A 22,640-nucleotide genomic window follows, 5' to 3' on the forward strand; every position below is an offset into this window, starting at 1 on the left:
TCCTTTTTATTTCTGTAGCATTAATTGTAATGTCTCTTCTTTCATTTCTGATTTTATCTATTTGACTCTTCTCTTTTTTCTTCTTAGTCTGAGGATTCATCAATTTTATCTTTTAAACAAAACCAACTTGTAGTTTCACTGACTTTTCTCTTTTTTTTCTATTTTCTCTTTTGTTTATTTCTGATAAAATGTTTATTTCCTTCTTTATGCTGACTTTGGGCTTAGTCTGTTAGTCTTTTTCTAGCTCCTTGAAGTGTAGTTAGGTTGTTTATTTGAGATCTTTCTTCTTTTTTAATGTAAGTATTTATCACTATGAACTTTCTTCTTAGTATTTCTTTTGCTGCATCCCATAAGTTTTGGTATATTATTTACATTTTTGTTTATCTTGAGGTATTTCTAATTTCCTTTTTTGGTTTCTTCTTTGGCCAAAAGGCTGTCCAAGAATGTGCTGTTTAATTTCCACATACAGGTATCCCCAACTTTTTGAAAGTTCGCTTTACACCCCTTCACTTTTATGAAAGACTTACATTAGTACTTGTTTTCACTAACCTAAAGAAATCTGAAGGGGGTTTTCACTTTTACAAAAACAAAAAAACGTAAAGTGAAAATAGCATTCAGCATTTGTTTTTCAGTGAGCCATTACAGAGGCAGTGCGCACCCCAAGCAGTGAGAGAGGCACCACAAAGCTTCTTCCCTGTAAACTTTATTCAGCATCTTGACATCAAACCACCACAGCTTTGAACTGTGCCTGTGAGCATCTGTGCTTTATCTTAATTTATTTTGTGCATCCATTATCAAGATGTGTCCTAAGGTAACTGCTTCTTCACTTTACACCATTTTGGCTTACAAAAGGTTTCATAGGAACACTATAGTTTCAGATAGTGAGGGAAACTTGTATTTGTGAATTTTCCAGTTTTCCTTCCACTATTGATTGCTGGTTTCATTCCATTGTGGTCAGAAAAGAAACTTGACACAATTTCAATTTTCTTAAATTTGCTAAGACTTGTTTTGTGACCTAACATGTGATCTATCCTGGAGAAAGATCTGCGTGCACTTAAGAATGTGTATTCTGCTGCTTTGGGTAGAATGTTCTGTATATGTCTATTAGTTTCATTTGTCATAGTGTTGTTCAACTCTTCTGTTTCCTTACTGATTTTCTATCTGGATGTTCTATCCATTATTGAAAATGGGATATTGAAGTCTCCTAAGATTACTGTATTGCTGTTTATTTCTCCCTTCATTTCTGCCAATGTTTTCTTTATATAGTAAGGTGCTCTGATGTTGGATGCATATATAACTGTTATATCTTCCTAGTGGATTGACCCTTTAATCATTATATAATGTCCTTTGTCTCTTGTGACAGTTGACTTAAAGTCTATTTTTTCTGATATATGTATAGCACCCCACCACCACCACCACCACCCTCTTTTGGTTACCATTTGCATGGAATACTCTTTCCTTCCCTTCATTTTCAGGCTTAAAGTGACTTTCTTGTACACAGACATAGCTGAGTCTTTCTTTTTTTAACGCATTTAGCTACTCTGTGCCATTTACATTTAAAATAATTATTAATAGGGGAAAATATACTATTGCCATTTGTTAGTTGTTAGTCCTGTAATTCTTTTGTCTGTTTTTTCCTCTCTTTTTGTCTTCCTTTGTATTTGGATATTTTGTATTGGTATGCCATGATTCTTTTCTCTTTTTTTCTGTAACTTCTATAGGAATTTTTTATCTGTGTGTAGTTACCTTGGCGCTTACATAAAATATCTTACAGTGGATTCTTGGGGGCATTATAGGAAGGCCAGGGAGAGCAGGAGAGGCAGGTGCGAGGAGCCATCTGGGAGAAGTGAGAGAGGAGCAGAAGGCATCTGCTCCACCCACTGGGGCCCTGGGAGCCTGCTGAGCTACCAGGCCAGCCTCCTGACCTCCAAGGCCCTCTCCTCTGGCCACCCTGGTCCTGAGGGCATAGAAGGGAGGCCAGGGAGATCAGGAGAGGCAAGCAGGAGGGGCCCTCTCAGACTGGAGGAGCAGGAGAGGAGAGGAGGGCGTTTGCCCTGCCCACTCGAGCCCAGGAAGCCTGCTGGGCTCCCAGGTGAGGTCCCCTGCCCTCTGAGACCAGGGATGGGGGGCACGCCTGAGCCCCTTCTGTTCCTTGAGCCTAAGCCCCACCCCCACAGCCCCCAGGGCCTTTTCCAGCCCTGTGGGTCCTAAGCATAGGCCCCTCCCACTGCCCAAAACTTGCCCTTGCTTAGGCCCCGCCCTCCACATCCAAGCCCTTCCCCCCCCCAATTATTTTTTCTTTTCCCTCCTCTTTCTTACTATTGTGGTACTGATATACCTTCCAGTTGTTGATTCATCTATATTTTTATATTGTTTCTAACGTATCTGTTAGTTTCCTAGCCTAATTTTATTTTTTACTTTGTTATTGTTCTCTTTTATTTTTTATTTATTTACTTTTTGGCCACCCCACGTAGTTTGCAGGACCTTGGCTCATGAGCCAGGGGTCAGGCCGAAGCTCCTGCAGTGGAAGCTCCAAGTCCAAACCACTGGACTAACAGAGAACCTCAGACCCCAGGGAATATTCATCAGAGTGAGGTCTCACAGAGTTCCTCATCTCAGCACCAAGACCCAGCTCTACCCTACCCAATAGTCTACAAACTCCAGCGCTGGAAGCCTCAGGCCAAACAACCAGTAAGACAGGAACATAATCCCACTCATAAAAAAAAAAAAAAATGTCACAGATGAAGGAGCAAGGTAAAACCTACTAGACCAAATAAATGAAGAGGAAATAGGCACTCTACGTGAAAAAAGAATTCAGAGTAATGATAGCAAAGATGATCCAGAATCTCGGAAATAGAATGGAAGCATGGATTGAGAAAATATAAGAAATGTTTAACAAAGGTCTAGAAGAACGAAAGAAAAACAGAGATGAACAACACAATAACTGAAATGAAAAATACACCAGAAGAAATCAGTAACAGAATAACTGAGGCAGAAGAATGTGTAAGTGAGCTGGAAGACAAAATGGTGGAAATAACTGCCAAGAAGCAGAATAAAGAAAAAAGAATGAAAAGAATTGAAGACAAACTCAGAGACCTCTGGGACAACACTTAATGCACCAACATTCAAGTTACAGGGGTCCCAGAAGAAGAAGAGAAAAAGAAAGGGTCTGAGAAAATATTTGAAGAGATTATAGTGGAAAACTTCCCTAACATGAGAAAGGAAATAGTCACCCAAGTCCAGGAAGCACAGGGAGTCCTAAACAGCAGAAACCGTAGGAAAAACACACCAAGACACATACTAATCAAACTAACAAAAATTAAACACAAAGAAAAAATATTAAAAGCAGCAAGGGAAAAACAACAAATAACATACAAAGGAATCCCCATAAGGTTATCAGCTGATTTTTCAGTGGAAACTCTGCAGGCCAGAAGGGAGTGGCAGGATATACTTAAAGTGATGAAAGAGAAAAACCTACAACCAAGATTACTCTACCCAGCAAGGATCTCATTCAGATTCGATGGAGAAGTCAAAAGCTTTTCAGACAAGCAAAAGCTAAGAGAATTCAGCACCACCAAACCAGCTTTACAATAAATGCTAACAAAACTTCTCTAGGTGGGAAACACAAGAGAAGAAAAAGATCCACAAAAACAAACCCAAAACAATTAAGAAAATGGTAATAGGAACATACATACCAATAATAACCTTGAATGTAAATGGATTAAATGCCCCAACCAAAAGACAGAGACTGGCTAAACAGATACAAAAACAAGGCCCATATAAGTGCTGTCTACAAGAGACCCACTTCAGACCTAGGGACACATACAGACTGAAAGTGAAGGGATGGAAAAAGATATTCCATGCAAATGGGAATCAAAAGAAAGCTGGAGTAGCAATACTTGTATCAGATAAAATAGGCTTTAAAATAAAGACTGTTACAAGAGATAAGGAGGGACACTACATAGTGATCAAGGGATCAATCCAAGTAGAAGATAAAACAGTTATAAATGTTTATGCACCCAACATAGGAGCACCTCAATACATAAGGCAAATGCTAACAACCATGAAAGGAGAAATCGACAGTAACACAATAGTAGGGGACTTTAACACCTCACTTACACCAATGGACAGATCATCCAAACAGAAAATAAATAAGGAAACACAAGATTTAAATGACACAATAGACCAGATAGATTTAATTGATATTTATAGAACATTCCACCCAAAAGTGGCAGAATATACTTTCTTCTGAAGTGCACATGGAACATTCTCCAGGATAGATCACATCTTGGGTCACAAATCAAGCCTCAGAAAATTGAAGAAAAATGAAGTAGTATCAAGCATCTTTTCTGACCACAACACTATGAGACTGGAAATCAATTACAGGAAAAAAAAACTGTAAAAACCACAAATAAATGGAGGCCAAACAGTGCACTACTAAATAACCAAGAGATCACTGAAGAAATCAAAGAAGAAATAAAAAATGCACAGAAATAAATGAAAACGAGAACATAACGACCCAAAACCTGTGGGATGCAGCAAAAGCAGTTCTAAGAGGGAAGTTTATAGCAATTCAATCTCACCTCAAGAAACAAGAAAAATCTCAAATAAACAATCTAACCCTACAGTTAAAACAAATAGAGAAAGAAGAACAAGGAAAACCCAAACTCAGTAGAAGGAAAGATCAGAGCAGAAATAAATGAAATAGACACAAAGAAAACAATAGCAAAGATCAATAAACGAAAAGCTGGCTCTTTGAGAAGGTAAACAAAATTGATAAACCCTTAGCCAGACTCATCAAGAAGAAAATGGAGAGGACGCAAATTAATAAAATTAGAAATGAAAAAGGAGAAATCACAACTGACACTGCAGAAATACAAAGGATTATAAGAGACTACTACAAACAACTATATGCCAATAAAATGGACAACCATGAAAAAATGGACAAATTCTTGGAAAGGTACAATTTTCCAAGACTGAATCAGGAAGAATTAGAAAATATAAACAGACCTATCACAAGTAATGAAATTGAAACCATAATTTAAAATCTTCCAACAAACAAAAGGACCAGATGGCTTCACAGCCGAATTCTATCAAACGTTTAGAGAAGAGCTAACACCAATCCTTCTCAAACTCTTCCAAAAAATTTCAGAGGAGGAATACTCCAAAATTCATTCTGCAAAGCCACCATCACCCTGATACCAAAACCAAAGATATCACAAAAGAAGAAAATTATAGACCAATATCACTGATGAACACAAATGCAAAAATCCTGAACAAAATACTAGCAAACAGAATCCAACAGCACATTAAAAGGATCATACACCATGATCAAGTGGGATTTATCCCAGGGATGCAAGGATTCTTCAATATATCCAAATCAATCAATGTGATACACCACATTAACAAATTAAGGAATAAAAACCATATGATCATCTCAATCGATGCAGAAAAGCTTTTGACAATATTCAACACTCAGTTATGATAAAAACTCTCCAGAAAATGGGCATAGAGGGAACCTACCTCAACATAATAAAGGCCATATACGACAAACCCATAGCAAGCATCATACTCAATGATGAAAAACTGCAAGCATTTCTACTAAGATCAGGACAAGGATGTCCACTCCCGCCACTCTTATTCAATATAGTTTTGGAAGTCCTAACCAGAGCAATCAGAGAAGAAAAAGAAATAAAAGGAATACAAATTGGAAAAGAAAAAGTAAAACTGTCACTGTTTGCTGGTGACATGATAGTATACATAGAAAATCCTAAAGATGCCACCAGAAAACTACTAGAACTAATCAATGAATTCGGTAAGGTTGCAGAATACAAAATTAATGCACATACATCTTTGGCATTCCTATACACCAACAAGGAAAAATCAGAAAGAGAAATGAAGGAAACATTCCCATTTACCATTGCAACAAAAAGAATAAAATACCTAGGAATAAATCTGCCTAATGGGGTGAAAGACTTGTACTCAGAAAACTATAAAACACCAATGAAAGAAATCAAAGATGACATAAAGAGATGGAAAAATATACCATGTTCTTGGATTGGAAGAATCAATATTGTGAAAATGACTATACTACCCAAAGCACTCTACAGATTCAGTGCAATCCCTATCAAATTACCAATGGCATTCTTCACAGAATTAGAACAAAAAATTTACAATTCGTATGGAAACACAAAAGACACCGAATAGCCAAAGCAATCTTGAGAAAGAAAAGCGGAGTTAGAGGAATCAGGCTCCCTGACTTCAAACTATACCACAAAGCTACAGTAATCAAGACAGTATGGTACTGGTACAAAAACAGAAATATGGATCAATGGTAAGGGATAGAATGCCCAGAGATAAATCCACGCACAAATGGGCACCTAATTTATGACAAAGGAGGCAAGAACATACAATGGAGAAAAGACAGCCTCTTCAGTAAATGGTGCCGGGAAAACTGGACAGCTACATGTAAAAGAATGAAATTAGGACACTACCTAACACCATACACAAAAAAAAACTCCAAATGGATTAAAGACTTAAATGTAAGACCAGATACTATAAAACTTTTAGAGGAAACATATACCACAGAAAGATCTTTGACATAAACCACAGCAAGATCATTTTTGACCCACCTCCTAGAGTAACAGAAATAAAAACAAAAATAAACATATGGGACTTAATTAAACTTAAAAGCTTTTGCACAGCAAAGGAAACCATAGAGAAGCCAAGAAGAGCACCTTCAGAATGGAAGAAAATAATTGCAAATGAAACAACAGACAAAGGATTAATCTCCAAAATATACAAAGAGCTTATGGAGCTCAATATCAAAAAAACAAACAATCCGGTTAAGAAATGGGTGGAAGACCTAAACAGACGTTTCACCAAGGAAGACATACAGATGGCCAAGAGGCACATGAAAAGATGTTCAACATCACTAATTATTAGAGAAATGCAATCAAAACTACAATGAGGTATCACCTCATGCTGGTCAGAATGGCCACTATCAAAAAAGCTAGAAACAATAAATGCTGGAAAGGGTGTGGTGAAAAGGGAACCCTCCTACACTGTTGGTGGGAATGTAAATTGATACAACCACTATGGAAAACAGTATGGAGGTTCCTTAAAAAACTAAAAATAGAACTACCATATGACCCAGCAATCCCACTACTGGGCATATAGCCTGAGAAAACCATAATTCAAAAAGAGCCATGTACCACAATGTTCACTGCAGCTCTATTTACAATAGCCAGGACATGGAACCAACCTAAATGGCCATCAACAGATGAATGGATAAAGAAGATGTGGCACATATATACAATGGAATATTACTCAGCCATAAAAAGAAACTAAATTGAGTTACTTGTAGTGAAGTGGATGGACCTAGAGTCTGTCATACAGAGTGAAGTAAGTCAGAAAGAGAAAAACAAATACCATATGCTAACACATATATATGGAATCTAAAAAAAAAAAAAAAAAGGGTACTGATGAACCTAGTTGCAGGGCAGAAATAAAGAGGTAGACATAGAGAATGGACTTGAGGACATGGCGTGGGAGGGGGAAGCTGGGGCAAAGTGAGAGTAGCATCGACATATATACACTACCGAATGTAAAAAAGATAGCTAGTGGGAAGCAGCAGCATAGCACAGGGAGATCGGCTCAGTGCTTTGCCATGACCTAGAGGGGTGGGATTGGGGGATGGGAGGGAGGCTTAAGAGGGACGGAATATGGGGACATGTGTATGCATATGGCTGATCTGCTCCGTTGTGCAACAGAAACTAAGAGTATTGTGAAGCAATTATACTCCAATAAAGATCTAATAAAAAAAAATTTAAATCACAGTAGCATACTACTGTTCACACTTTATGAGAAAAATATTTCTGTCAGAACAAAAAAGTTAAAAAATTAAAAAATAAAGGTGATAACAACTTAAGTTCAATCACATACAAAAACTGCATAATTTAACATCTCCCACACACACTTTATGTTATTGTTGTCACAATTTATATCTAAGTATCTTTATTTATTATTTTTTACATTTATTACATTTATATTTACCACAGTTCCATACTTTCTTATGCTATTACGTTGCTATTTAGCACACTTTCATTTCAACTTGAAGAATTCCCTTTAGCATTTCTTGTAAGGTAGGTCTAGAAGTCATGAGTTCCCTCAGCTTTTATTTGGGAAAATCTTTAGCTCTCCTTCATTTCTAAAGCACAGTTTTGCTGAACAGAGTATTCTTGGTTGGCTTTCTTTTTTTTTCTTTCAGCATTTTGAATATATCATTCTACTCTCTTCTGGCATGCAAGGTTTCTGCTGAAAAATCCACTGATAGTCTTATATGTGACAAGTTACTCTTTTCTTATTGCTTTCAAAATTCTCTTTGTCTCTGACTTTTGACAATTTGATTACAATGTGTCTCAGTGTGGATTTCTTTGGGTTTATCTTAATCTTTTTTTGGGGGGGCGGAGTGCTTCTTGGATCTGGACATCCATTTCCTTCCCCAGATTTGGGAAGTTTTCAGATATTATTTCTTTTAATAAGCTTTCTGGTCCTTTCTCTCCCCATCTCTTCTCTTTCCAGGACTCTCATAATGTGTATATTACTCTATTTGATTATCCTATAAGTCCCCTAAGCCCCTTAAGCTTTCTTCACTCTCTTTCATTCTTTCTTTTTTTCCTCCTCTGACTGAATTATTTCCAGTAATGACTTGTCTTTGAGTTTGTTGATCCTTTCTTCTGCTCTTGAACCCCTCTAGTGAACTTTTCAGTTCAATCATTGTGTTCTTCTGTTCCATGATTTCTGTTTGGTACTTTCAAATATTTTCTGTGTCTTTGCTGAAACTCTCACATTGTTCATGCATTTTTCTCCTGACCTCAGTAAGCATCATTAATGAAAGTTATTTTGGATTCTCTGTCAGGTAAATATGTAACTCCATTTAATTAGGGTTGGTTTCTGGAGGTTTATCTTGCTCCTTTGTTTGGAAAACCTTTGCCTAATTCTTCATTTTCCTTGTCTCTCTATATTGGTGTATGTGCATAGACAAAGCAGGCATCTCTCCCAGTCCTCACGGACTGGCCCTGTACAAGAGAAGACTCCCATCAGTCAGCCCTTCCAGAGATTCTGGGGACCTGTACCACTGCTTTCCCTCTCCAAGAAGAAGCAGGAAGTTACAGCTTTGTCCACTTGCTCTGTGCTGTGCCAGGAGTAGCAATTGTATCTATTAGCCCAAACCACAGCCTATCTCCATTCTCTCCTAAGCAGCTAGATTGCATCAGATCTATCAGAGTTCCAAGACTGGCAAGACAGATTCTAGTTCTTTGATCAACCCCAGAGAAGTTGGTTCCCTGTACACATGGATCTACTCTTTCCCTCCCAAGGGGTAGATGAGAGCTAGAATTTTTCATCTGTTCACTCTATGCTGAGCAGGAAAAAGGATCTATGACATCTACCAGCCCAAGCCTCTGTCTCTATTCTCCCTCGGGTAGCTAGACTGTACCAGACCCCCCAGAGTTCCAAGACCTGCAAAAGAGAAGCCAGTCCTCTGGGGAGCCCCCTTTGAAAAGCTGGGGTGCTGGATACACAAACCAATGCCTTCCCTTTCCTGGGAGAAGCTGGGAGCTATGGGGTCTCTTCCTGATTATATGGCACTATGCTGGGGGCAGGGAGGATGGTGAGAAGGTGTCCTGAATCTCCCTATTGGCTTAGGTGAGCCTGGTTTTGCACTCACCCAGGGTACAAGAGTCTTTCGTTTAATTTCTGGAATTCTCACAAAGTGAATTTGTTCATGAACTGTTGCTGAATTGGTGTGTTTGTTTGCAAGGGAAGAAGGGTCCAGGGCTTCCTACTTTGCCATCTTGCTGATGTCACTCCTGAAAATTTTTAATGTATAGATTTTTCTGAAGTCATAATAGTTTGCTAAATTTGGGGAAAACTTTACAAAGGAAAAAACTCTTTAAAATCTGTGACATTTTCTCACTTACAAAGATTATTTCTAAATTTATGAGTTATATTTACAGGAATATGTCAATCAGTAATTCAGAGACCACTGTTTATAAGTCATATTAAATTTGTGAAAAACATTTTTCTATTTTTAAAGAGAGCCAAAAATTAATAGTAGTCATGAAAAATAAAAAAACTGGTTAGATATGTTTTTATAGCAATGCTAAATGTAGATATAACTGTGAAGAAATATTATTTCATTGAATCTCCATTTAATATATAGTAATTTACTTCAGGTGAGAATAAAAATGTTACCAAGGACTCTATCGGACTACCGTGGCATTTTCTAGGCTTCAATTTCAAACATTTCTAGACTCTCCTAAAGACAATAGAAATGCTAGCACAGTAATAACGGGCCTGTAAGTGGCAGGCAGGCAGTTTATTACTTTGAAAAGTAATCTTATTAATAAGCTTCCTGGAAAAGAACAGTTAATAATACTATACAAACAGAAGTCTACTTTTAAGGTTTTGAATTTTAGGATGTCAGTGATTTAGCTATTTATGTGTAAATAAACATATTCTACTGGACACAAAAGAGATAATAGCACAAAAATTTATCTTTCTAAAGGTTAGCTCAAAATCTATTTTAAAAATATATTTCTTATGCAAATCAAAACTACAATGAAGTATCACCTCACACAGGTCAGAATGGCCATCATTAAAAAGTCTACAAATAGGGCTTCCCTGGTGGCACAGTGGTTGAGAGTCCGCCTGCCGATGCAGGGGACATGGGTTTGTGCCCCGGTCCGGGAAGATCCCACATGCCGCAGAGCAGCTGGGTCCATGAGCCATGGCCAATGAGCCTGCGCATCTGGAGTCTGTGCTCTGCAGCAGGAGAGGCCACAACAGTGAAAGGCCTGCGTACTGCCAAAAAAAAAAAAAAAAAAGTCTACAAATAGAAAACTAAACATCTATATGTAAAAGAATGAAATTAGAGCATTCTCTAACATCATACACAAAAATAAACTCAAAATGGATTAAAGACCTAAACGTGGACTTCCCTGGTTGTGCAGTGGTTAAGAATCCGCCTGCCAGTGCAGGGGACATGGGTTTGATCCCTGGTCGAGGAAGATCCCACATGCCGTGGAGCAACTAAGCCCGTGTGCCACAACTACTGAGCCTGTGCTCTAGAGCCCACGAGCCACAAGTACTGAGCCCACACGCCACAACTACTGAAGCCCGCGTACCTAGAGCCCACGCTTCACAAAAAGAGAAGCCACTGCAATGAGAAGCCTGCACACCACAACAAAGAGTAGCCCGCACACCACAACGAAGAGTAGCCCCTGCTTGCCGCAACTAGAGAAAGCTCACACATAGCAACAAAGACCCACTGCAGCAACGAGGCCCAACGGAGCCAAAAATAAATAAATAAAAATTTTTAAAAAAGACATAAATGTAAGACCAGATACTATAAGATTCCTAGAGGAAAACATAGGCAGAACATTCTTTGACATAAATCACAAAAATATGTTTTTGGATCCATCTCCTAAAGTAATGGAAATAAAAACAAAAATAAACAAATGGAACCTAATTAAACTTAAAAGCTTTTGCTCAGCAAAGGAAACCATAGACAAAATGAAAAGATAACCTATAGACTGGGAGAAAATATTTGCAAATGATGTGAACAAGGGATTAATTTCCAAAATATGCAAACAATTCACACTGCTTAGTATCAATAAAACAAACAACCCAATCAAAAACTGGGCAGAATACCTAAATAGACATTTCTCCAAAGACGACATACAGATGGCCAACAGACACATGAAAAGATGCTCAATATCGTTATTAGAGAAATGCAAATCAAAACTACAATGCGGTATCACCTCACACCAGTCAGAATGGCCATCAAAAAGTCTACAAATAATTAATGCTGGACAGGGTGTGGAGAAAAGGGAACCCTCCTACACTGTGTTGGTGGGAATGAAAATTGGTGCAGCCACTATGGAGAACAGTATGGAGCTTCCTTAAAAAACTAAAAATACAGTTACTATATGATCCAGCATTCCACTCCAGGGCATATATCTGGAAAAGACAAAAACTCTAATTCGAAAATATGCATGCACCCCAATGTTCATAGCAGCACTATTTACAATAGCCAAAACATGGAATCAAGCCAAATGTCCATTAACAGATGAATGGATAAAGAAGATGTGGTGTGTGTATGTGTGTGTATATATATATATTCACATATACACACACACACAATGGAATATTACTCAGCCATAAAAAGAAGGAAATAGTGCCATTTGCAGCAACATGGATGAACCCAGATATAATCATACTAAATGAAGTAAGTCAAACAGAGAAAGACAAATATTACATGATATTGCTTATATGTGGAATCTAAAATATGATACAAATGAACTTATTTACAAAACAAAAACAGACTCACAGACATAGAAAACAAACTTATGGTTACCAAAGGGGAAGGTAGTCAAGGGATAAATTAGGACTTTGGGATTAACAGATACACACTACTATATATAAAATAGATAGGGACTTTCCTGGTGGTCCAGTGGCTAAGACTCCACGCTCCCAGCACAGGGGGCCCTGGTTTGATCCCTGGTCAGAGAACTAGATCCCGCATGGCGCAACAAAGACCAGTGCAGCCAAATAAATAAATAAATATTTTTTAAAGATATTTAAAATAGATAAACAACAAGGACCTACTATATAGCACAGGGAACTATATTCAATATCTTGTAATAACCTATAGTGGAAAAGAATCCGAAAAAGAATATACATATGGCTAAATCACTTCACTGTATACCTGAAACTAACACAACTATAGTCAACTATACCTCAATTAAAAAATTTTTTTAAAGAATTAGGCTATGAGCAAGACACTGTGCCAAGTGCTTTAATCTCAAATTCTCCCAAATAGAGGGTTTTTTTTGTTTGTTTGTTTGTTTGTGGTACGCGAGCCTCTCACAGTTGTGACCTCTCCCGTTGCAGAGCACAAGCTCCGGACGCGCAGACTCGGTGGCCATGGCTCACGGGCCTAGCCGCTCCGCGGCATGTGGGATCTTCCCGGACCGGGGCACGAACCCGTGTCCCCTGCATCGGCAGGCGGACTCTCAACCACTGCGTCACCAGGGAAGCCCCCTCATAGAGTTTTAATGAGACATGTATTTTGTTTCATTTTTTTATTCTGATTTTTATAGATAGGAAAACCAATGTTAAGAGAAATGAATTTGCCTGAAGTTTCATAGCTAAATGACAAAGGCAGTATTCAAATTTAGATCCAACTCTAAAACCTAGGTTTTTAAATGAGTTTTAAGTTTTAATCTAGTATTAACAATACTCTCAAAATTTACTTGAGAAAATCCAAGTCATTCTCAGATCACTCTCTGCTCAGCTTGAAACCATCCAAGTGAAAGTAAAATTTCATCCATTTAACAAATATTTCAGCTTCTTTTCTATGGAAGAGATGGTAATAAACAAATGAAGATGACACGGTCCTTGCCGTTGCTTATTTCAGGCGGGCAGGAACAATATTCCACTTTTAATATTCACTGAAAAGACTAAAATACAAGCTAGCAAGAGAAAATGTCTTAAGGATTTAGGCACATCAGGATATTTGGGGAGATGGACATAGCGTGAAGAAAAGTAAACATACATCAGGTTGATGGACTAAAACACAATAAAATCAATCCTTTATGTTTTGTTTGTAACACTTCTACCCAATCATTTTAGAGTAATATATTCAAAATCTTAGGTTTGTTTCCATTACATTTTCCTTCCCACTAAAGTTATCATCCAGCTTACAATAATGGCCCCCAAACCAGTGTACCAGCTATGTTTTTTAAAGTCTTATTTCATTAATTTAATTTTAAATTCTATTTTCAGGAAAAGGATTGACTACAACAGGCACAGGTCAGCTTTCTGGGGTGGCGGAAATGTTCTGCCTTTATTGTGGAAATGATTATATGACTGTGTTTGTCAAAATTCATAGGTTTTATACCTAAAATGATGAATTTTACTACATGTAAATTACCTCAGTACACACCCGACTTAAAAAAAAAAAAAAGGCCTGAACTCTTAACTACCCAGCTAAAAATAAAACAAAATTTAAAACACAATTTACAATTTAGGTACAAGACCAATTTTATTTTTATAAGTGAAGGAGGTCTAGTGATTTTTTGTATTTATTTATAATGCTAATAATCCAATGTTATATAATTCAATAAATATATCAATATTTTAAAATAGGATATTAAAATGATATATTTTTTAAAAATAAGGATTTGGATTGCAAAACATTTATTATAACCATAATGTTGTTAAAGCAATGCTATTTTTTAAAAAATCTCAGAAAATAACAATCTAAGTCTGTTAAAAATTTCAAAGATTTAAACTTCCAGAATACTACCATAAATCCTGCTTACATAGTATGCTGAAAACTCCTCATTTAATACTTAAGGACAAAAAATTACCAGCTAGCTTCATTACCTGATAGATTCAACTGCGTTCTAAAACATAATTGTAGCTCAGCTTCCAAAAAAGGCAAAGAAAAAGAAATGATTGTTTTCAACAAAACTGGGTTTAAAAAAAACACTATTAAGAACACAGAAAAGGGTAATTAAGTGATGTCTCTTCTTCATTAAGGCTTCAATAGAAGCAAATACACCCAAGAAACTATTTACAAAGGACCCAGCCTCAGAATTGTTTTAGAGACCAAAGTCATTTCCCTGCCACTGGAATTTGGCTTGTAAAAATAGTACCAAATTACACATCAAACTTCTCAGATTTTTATGATTCCTACTTTAATACCCTCTGTTTTTATTCTCCCAGACATACCAAAGGCCACCAAGTCAATTTAAATTAGGAGAGGTAACATAATTCCAAGCCCTGGAAAACCTAGAAGAAATATACTGTTTAACAAGAAGAGTTCTCTTGCCTTGATTAAAGTAATATATCTGTGGCAGATGTCAATTGTCAATCAAAAAATACATACCTGATTTTTTTCTAATATGAGAGAGGAATGTGTTTTTATTTGTGGCTTTGATAAAAATACCCTTTTAAGTGTGTTGTGCTTGGTAAATTAACTTTTGGAAGAATGAACTATCCCTTAAGTGATAATATATGACAATTCTCTGTAACAACTGCCCTCTCTCAAAGCAGCTCATCTTCCAAAATCTATCTTAAAATTTTCAGTTTTAAAACCTTGTCAGGCTTGACTGTATCTCTTGAATGTCAATAAAAATCTGATTTTGTCCATGTGTTTTTTTGAATGTTTTCTAATGTTTTTATCTTTAATAATATGTAACAATGAAAAACAGCCTAAATATCTATGAGACAGAAAGTATGCAAAGCATTACTTTGTTAGGAATGACTATCTGGATATTAAAGGACAATTAACTTGCTAAAAACAAATGCTCTGAAACTGTTCATGAAAAAATGCTGAAGGACTGGCATAATGATATCCACGATAACTGTATAAGGTGTCCTAGGATGCAGGAGAACAGTGCCAATTAGGCAAAAATTACTCTAAGAATTTTTATTCTTTCTAAAATGGTAACCAAGTAAATAAATTTAATAAATAGTATTTATTAAAAGTGCATAGATCATGGAAGTACTTTTAAATAAGCAATCTCTGGGATGTGCGTTCACAAGACTCAACCAAGTGAAATCCCTGCAGTGAGTTCCTTCTTTTGGGGGGAGGGGTAGAGAGGTTAGAGTTCTAAAATGACAGTGACAATGATGGCAGGAGTCAAGAGTAAACGATAAGAAAGGTTGGTGCTAAGGAGGGAGCTGAGAGAAGGGAAGCTCATGGGCTCGCTGGGCTGTACCATCAGGGCTTGGTGTCTTCAAAGATGTCAAGGAAGAGGATGAAGAAGGAGTCAGGTAAGACTTGCTAGTGTGGTGGGAATTAGTTCAGAGTTGCATGCATAGAAAATCAGAATGCTTGGAGTATAATCAGGAGGCTGGGAAGTTATTGTAAGGAAGAAAATGGCTGTGTTGTGTGTGCTATTGGGAAAGGGATTCTGAGTTGGTTACTGATATTCAAACACCTGCACTAATTAGGTGTTCACCTGGTATGAGTGGGGTGAACTTTGATAGACATTCCAGGTGAGAGGGGAAAAGATCCAGGGTTAAAGCTACTTTGCGAAACCTAGAGTGGGAGAGAGACATTGTGAAATAACATTAAAAGCATGAGCTTTGGAAATCAAATGGATCTGAATGATAATTTATTTATTAACCAGATATTTGGTCAAATATTATTCTGGGCGTTTCTGTGAGGTGGGTTTTCAATGAGATTAACGCTTAAATTGGTAGACGACTAAAGTAGATTGCCCTGTATAACGTAGGTGGCCCTCAGTCAGTTGAAGGCCTGAAGAGACAAAAAGACTGACTCTCCTTGAGTAAGAGGGAATTCTTCCTGCCTCATGGCCTTCAAACTGGAACATCGGCTTTTTCCCTCCTTTTGGACCCAGAATGGAATGATACCTTTGGCACTCCTGGGTCTCCAGATTGCAATTCACCCTGCAGATTTTGGGACTTGCCAACCTCCATAAGCAAATGAGCCAGTTCCTTATATCCTTATAATAAATCTCTCTATATATGTATATATTATATATACACACACATATATCCACATCCTATTGGTTCTGTTTCTTTGGAGAACCCTAACACAACCTGAGTTCAAATCATGGCTGTTTCTTAATAACTATGTGACCTTAAGCAAGCCCTTTAACCTCCCTGAGCCTATAAAATGGAAATAATTAAAAATCCATTTAGCACAGGATTGTAGGAAGGATTAACTGAAATAATTTCACAAAGCATTGAGCACAGTATCTGACACATAGTGATCAATAAATAGAACTTGTTTTCGACATTATTTTTATTATTATTATAGAAGGCTCTCTTTTGAGGAAAAAATGCAGGTAAAACAGGACCTAAAGATGTATTTTTGGTGAGGGTGGTAGGAACATGTGTAGGAATTGTCAAAGCTTTACCTAGTCAACAGCAAAGAGTCCCTTGTTCTTTCCTTCTAGTGTTCTCCCCTATTTTCACGAAAGCTACTTCTCTGTTTCATCGCTCTCATGTAACTCTTTGTATGGGAAAATTCAGCTGAACCACTTTCTAAAACCCTAATTAAAATCTTGTTAAAAGGGCTTCCCTGGTGGTGCAGTGGTTGAGAGTCCGCCTGCCGATGCAGGGGACGTGGGTTCGTGCCCCGGTCCGGGAAGATCCCACGTGCCGCGGAGCGGCTGGGCCCGTGAGCCATGGCCGCTGAGCCCCCGCGTCCGGAGCCTGTGCTCCGCAACGGGAGAGGCCACAATAGTGAGAGGCCCGTGTACAGCAAAAAAAAAAAAAATCTTGTTAAAAAATCTTCCAAATATACATCATTTTTTCTTGACTTAAACACAGTGGATGTAAAAATGTGGCCCTTCTGATTTAGGATGTCGCAGTGGTACTGAGTTTTTACAGAAAATACTAGTAATCACTGTAATGCATGATGTATTTTCAAAACTAAATCTCTCATAGCAATTTATTTTGCTGTCAGCCTTTCATAAAATTAAGTGTGGCATCAATTCCAGTTTACTAAGAGTTTTGGCTAGTAACGCTTTACTGTAAAAATACCCTCCTTTTGACAATTTTAAGGAAAAGAATAATACCTTCATTTTATATTCTTAAATCTTTTCTCAGGATAAGCATGAAATATCATTGTGCAGAAACTGATTCCATTTCAAATGTAAACATTTCATTTAGCAACCAGTCTTAACTATCCACAGATGCGGTGGAGGTTCTGAAATTCCCATTTTTTAAAAGAGTAAAGACTGGCCAATTCCTCTGTGAAAAGAACCTGACTAATGCCAGTGTGTGGATTAGTTCTGGCCTGGAGAGCAGACAAAGTTCTATCATCTTGCATCTAAAACTACAGCACACTACTGAGATCCCAAAATAACTTAGAGTCTGGTCGTTGGTTTTATTTGCCTTGGCTCCTTCCTCATGGGTGGTGGTGGTGGGACTGGGGGAGAGGTTAAGGTGGGCCTGGAAAAGAAGGGAACTATGTCCCCTACAGCAGCAATATAGGTCCACTGCCCAGTCCTCTCAACTATTAAAAAAACTCTCCCTTCCCCAAATGGGCAATCTGGTTTGGAAAACTCACATTTACTCAATGAAACAAAACTACAAAAACTGTAGCTCTTACTACATGCTAGCCCTATTCTAGATGCTAGAGATACAAAGATAGATACTAGTTCATAGCCCCAAGAGTTTAGTCTAGTGGGAGAAACATGTAAGTGAACAATCACAGCACAGTGAACAACCGAATAACAGATGTGACTCAAAGAAAGCAGGGACAACTTAGGGAAAGGGAAGACTTCGCAGAAACGCTAACAGGCTGTCTTCAGGATGCAGGTGGTCCATTCCAAGGTTAGTATTTTTAAAGCAAGAACTAATTTCTGAATGTGAAAACTTTACGTTCAGGTTCTTATAATCTATTATATACACACACAACAATAACCCACACAAAGGGAAATTAGCTCAGTTTAAGAACATGATTCATCATCATTCACACCTGCTCAATTTAAGTCCCTCCCCAAATACGCATTACACTGAGGAATATGTGGTAGCAACTCCCCAAAAGTAGGACAGAGACTTTTGTTGCTATAGAACAATATAAAACACTACACATACCTCTGGATGTATTCAGTTGTTGGATTGTAAACTGTTAGTCCTTTTTAAACTGTTAAGATGCATACCGAATAAGGAATAATGCCCTAAATTCTTGCAGTTTCCATATTTATATCTGAAAAATCTCCAATTTACCAAGGCCAATGTGGTATTTCTGGAAAAAAAAATGAAAACTACACATTTGATTTATGGATTTCTGTCATTCATTCATGTCATAATGCTAAAAGCTACCTTTATTCCACAACTTTCCACCATTTCTTTCTAAGAAAAGGGCATATGAAAAGGTTTTTTTTTTAAGGTTATAACCTTCAAAAACTTGCATTACAAATTTGAATGATCCAACAATTAGAAAATGTTCCCCTACTACCATCTGACATTCCCAGTTTATCATTCTATTTAATATTCTTTTGTAACATCTAACACCCTTCACCTAATAAGGTCAAAGGTTCCTTGAACACTGTTTTATAAGCTGCCTACACAGACAATCCCTGTGAAACCTGAGGATGCCACACCAACAGAATGCAGGTCACTGTGATACGTCAGACCGCTCTGCAAAGTCAAAATTGTAGTTCACTTTACGCTGACAGCTTCTTTCCATAACTCCCTCCCCGCCTCCGGCCTCCCCCCGCCCCAAAGAACGGGAAAGTGTCGATTTTATAAGACGTCTGGCCCTGCTTCCTTTAAAACGAAGCTTTTATCTGATTCTTGGAAGGTCACCTCGGTACTCCCAGGGCTCAGGATGCAGCGCCTGTTTTGGGCGCTGTCTCCTCAACCGGTGACCTTCAGGCCTCTGTGCTTAGCCCGACCCCTGGACAGCCTTCACACCACCGAAGGCACCATCCCTACCACTGCCACTGATTCAGACACGGCGGCTCAGTGGGGGCCCTGCCGCCCCCCGCCCAAACCACTGTTGGCGACGCCGGCCAAGCCCGGGGCCCCGCTCAGAAAGGCTGAGCGACCGCCCCACCGAGGTCACCTAGGACCGACGCCCCGATGGGCTCTGTCCACACCGCCTGCCCGAGCCCTCGCCGAGCCCCGCTCCTGTTCTGACTTCAGTCCACACCGCACCCCATCCACCAGGGAACTTTCCAGAACCCTAGCCCTCTCTGGGAAGTCCCAAGTCGCATTTAGGAGGGAACCCCAATTCGTTTATTGAACGCCTACGCTGAGCTCAGGGCTGGGCTGGCACGCGGAGGAGACCCTTCGCCCTGGCCTAAGGAAGCGCCGGCGTTCCAGCGGCTCGGGCCGGGAGCCGTCCTCCAGGAGGACCAACAGCGGGGCAGCAAGGGACCGGGAGAACCGCGCCCCCAGCCCCCATGTCCCCTCTGCCCGCCTTTACCTCGCCGGACCCCACCAGGGCCGCCGGAGCTAAAATTAGAAACGAGCGCGACGCGCACTCACGTACACCCTGCGCAGCCGGGCCAGGGCCGCCGGCCGGGTGAGTCATGGCTCCGCCCCCACCCGCCGAGGACGCGGTGACGTCAGCCGCTTCCCGGAAGGTGACGTAAGCGCGCCTCGGGAAGGCCGCTAGGCCGGCCGTAGAACGTTCACTGAGTTTCGATGCCTTAAAGGGACCAGTCCTCAGATCGTGAAAAACGTGGGGAGATGACCCCAATCACCCATCCGTAGAGTCGGAGCCCGTTTTATATCCCTTTGTACTGAGAAAAGTTGATTGTTGAGATAGGGATGAAAAAACGAGAGCAACTGAGCCTCATTGGAGGCTCCCAGAAGCCCCAGAACCTCCTCCTGGAAGCCCTCCTTGATTAACCAGAATCTGATCTTGACCCAAAAGTCAGGAAGTTTTCTGTGGCCCTTGACTTCCTACCCCTTCACTTATAGCCCCTGCCCATAGGCTTACACCTCTACTGATGAGAAAGGCTGTGGTTTGAATGTTTATTGATGTAATTCATCAACTTGGGCCAGCTTGGCCCTTTTGTCACTGTTTTTGACTCTATCCAAACTCTCTCATTAGTTGTGTGACCTGAAACAAGAAACTCTAGATGTGAAATTTGTGAACCGGTATCCAATCCTCCTTTTATGCCTATGTTGCCTGTGGAAGCTCCCAGAGGTAGGAACCCTATCCAGTGCTTCATCATTCAGCACTATCGCATCCTCACAGGGAGCTAACAATTCACTGAGGTTTACTATGTGGCAGATATGTTCGTTATCCTCCCTCCCCTATCTCCTCTCTGAGGTGGATGTTATTGTTCCCATTTTACGGATGAGGAAGGAAATCAAGGCACAGCAGGGTTAAGTATGCTTCCCTAGGTTACACAGCTAAAGACTAGCAAACTGAAAGTCACTTCCAAGTCAGTTGTACTCCAAGTCAATGTTTCTGGTGATAAAGGTGAGCTGTGAAATGTATGTTTTGTTCTGGGTGTATTGAGTCCCATAGAACAGCTTTCACCCTTTAGTGCAATCCCAGTGCTTCTGAACAAGTAACTCACAAGTAACCCCTGCCTGAAGATGCCCAGAGCAGGAGGGCTGGGCCTCAAGGCCTGGCAGACAGTCAGGTGAGTGAGAAGGCACTCCCTCTCAAGTGCCTGTCCTGTACTTGCAGGACCCTGAGAGCAAGTGCCTCCTTCTTGAGGTTTTCGCCCTAGGCACCTCACTCACCACACCCTAGTCCCAGCCCTGCCACACCTACCCTTGACTCTTTTTTCTCTCTTGAAACTAGAGAGGACATCCTGCTTACTGCGCCCTGGCCTGGCACACTAGTGGCCAGTTCTACCCAAGTGCAGAAGAAACACCTTGTTTCTCCACCATCATAATCCCCTCTCTATAAAGCAACAGAAAATTTCCTATTGGAACAGTATAGTCATGCCAAGAACAAATGAGATGACAACAGCTTCTTAAAGTTTTGAGCAAAATAATGCTGCCTGTGTACTGGAAATGAAGCCACTGTTACTTTCTGACAATCATTATTGGTCCTTGGCTGAGTGTCACAAGCCCATCCTCAGGCCACACCTGCCAGATCTACCAGGAGTACCTTCCTCCCCCCAGCTCACCCCTCAGTGACATTTAGAACTGACCCCTCTCCCCGCATCCCAGGGCTCCAGCCACCACCAAGCTCTCTTCTCTTTGTGTCCCCTGTGCCTTTCCCCTTGATCATGCTGTTGAAGTCACTGCCCACTGCTCTTCCTGTTCTCCAGGTTTCCTGGAGCCTGTGACCAAACACCTTGTGTGTGCTCCCATCGCAGCCTTGGCAGGAGATGGAAAAAAAACACAGGCAGCCTCAGCTGTGGGCAGTGGCTTCTCCCTCTGTATTGGATCTGGACGCACAGATAAGGAAGCTTAGAGCAGTATGGGACCTTCAGGCCAACCAGGCCAGCCCTTGTTTTACAACTAGGGAACTAAGGTCCAGGTGAGGTGATGTGCCTGCGGTCACATGGCCTGTTATGTAGAGTCCTAATCACTTGACTTCCAGCTCGCTGCTCTTCTCATGGATCACACCTCTGTTATGAGCCTCAGGTGGAATAGTGAGCATATATGTGTGTGAGAAACTGTAATACATCATATACATGATGGGAGGGAAGACAAATAGTGACTTGAAATAAATAGAGATAAAATTGTAGGGCAGAATTGGAGAATACAATATCTGAGGACCTCTGACTACTTCCTCTTCTCCTTTCCTCTCCTTCCCATCCAGCCTCAAGATAGGTGAGGGGTTTATTCCTCCTCAAACCTAGGAACACTTCCCAATGGAACGACATGATGAGTTGGACTGCCATTTTTAAACCTTCCGTAATCAAGATCTTGTGTGTCATTTCAGGTTTTGATTTTTTATCTCCCAGCCTTTACTTCCCATCATTTTCCTATCCCCAAAGCCCCATTAAATGTTGTTAAGAGCCGTAAATGTAATTGGCCACTAATGTGGAAGGATTGTGATCTCCAGCAAACAGCCCTAGCAAAGAAAGGAGCAGGAATCCTGGGTCTGTTCCCAACCGTGCAAGTGACTCACTGGATGACACAAAGTAAAGCGCTTCTTTTGTGGG

General features: G+C 39.8%; 1 protein-coding gene across 1 annotated transcript in view; it reads right to left on the reverse strand.

Annotated features, from left to right (window-relative positions):
- Positions 1-20,224, reverse strand: part of LOC111184697 (uncharacterized) — a 96,335-nt gene extending 76,111 nt beyond the window's left edge. The window contains exon 1 of the mRNA XM_089909546.1: positions 19,985-20,224. Within this exon, the coding sequence (XP_089765672.1) occupies positions 19,985-20,092 (108 nt within the window). The 5' untranslated portion in view covers positions 20,093-20,224. The remainder of the gene's footprint in view (positions 1-19,984) is intronic.
- Positions 20,225-22,640: the final 2,416 nt, after the last annotated feature.

Source organism: Delphinapterus leucas, chromosome 1 (genome assembly GCF_059928025.1).
Source record: "Delphinapterus leucas isolate spDelLeu-1000000601 "Yukka" chromosome 1, BTC_Dleu_Yukka2, whole genome shotgun sequence".
Lineage (NCBI taxonomy): Eukaryota > Metazoa > Chordata > Mammalia > Artiodactyla > Monodontidae > Delphinapterus > Delphinapterus leucas.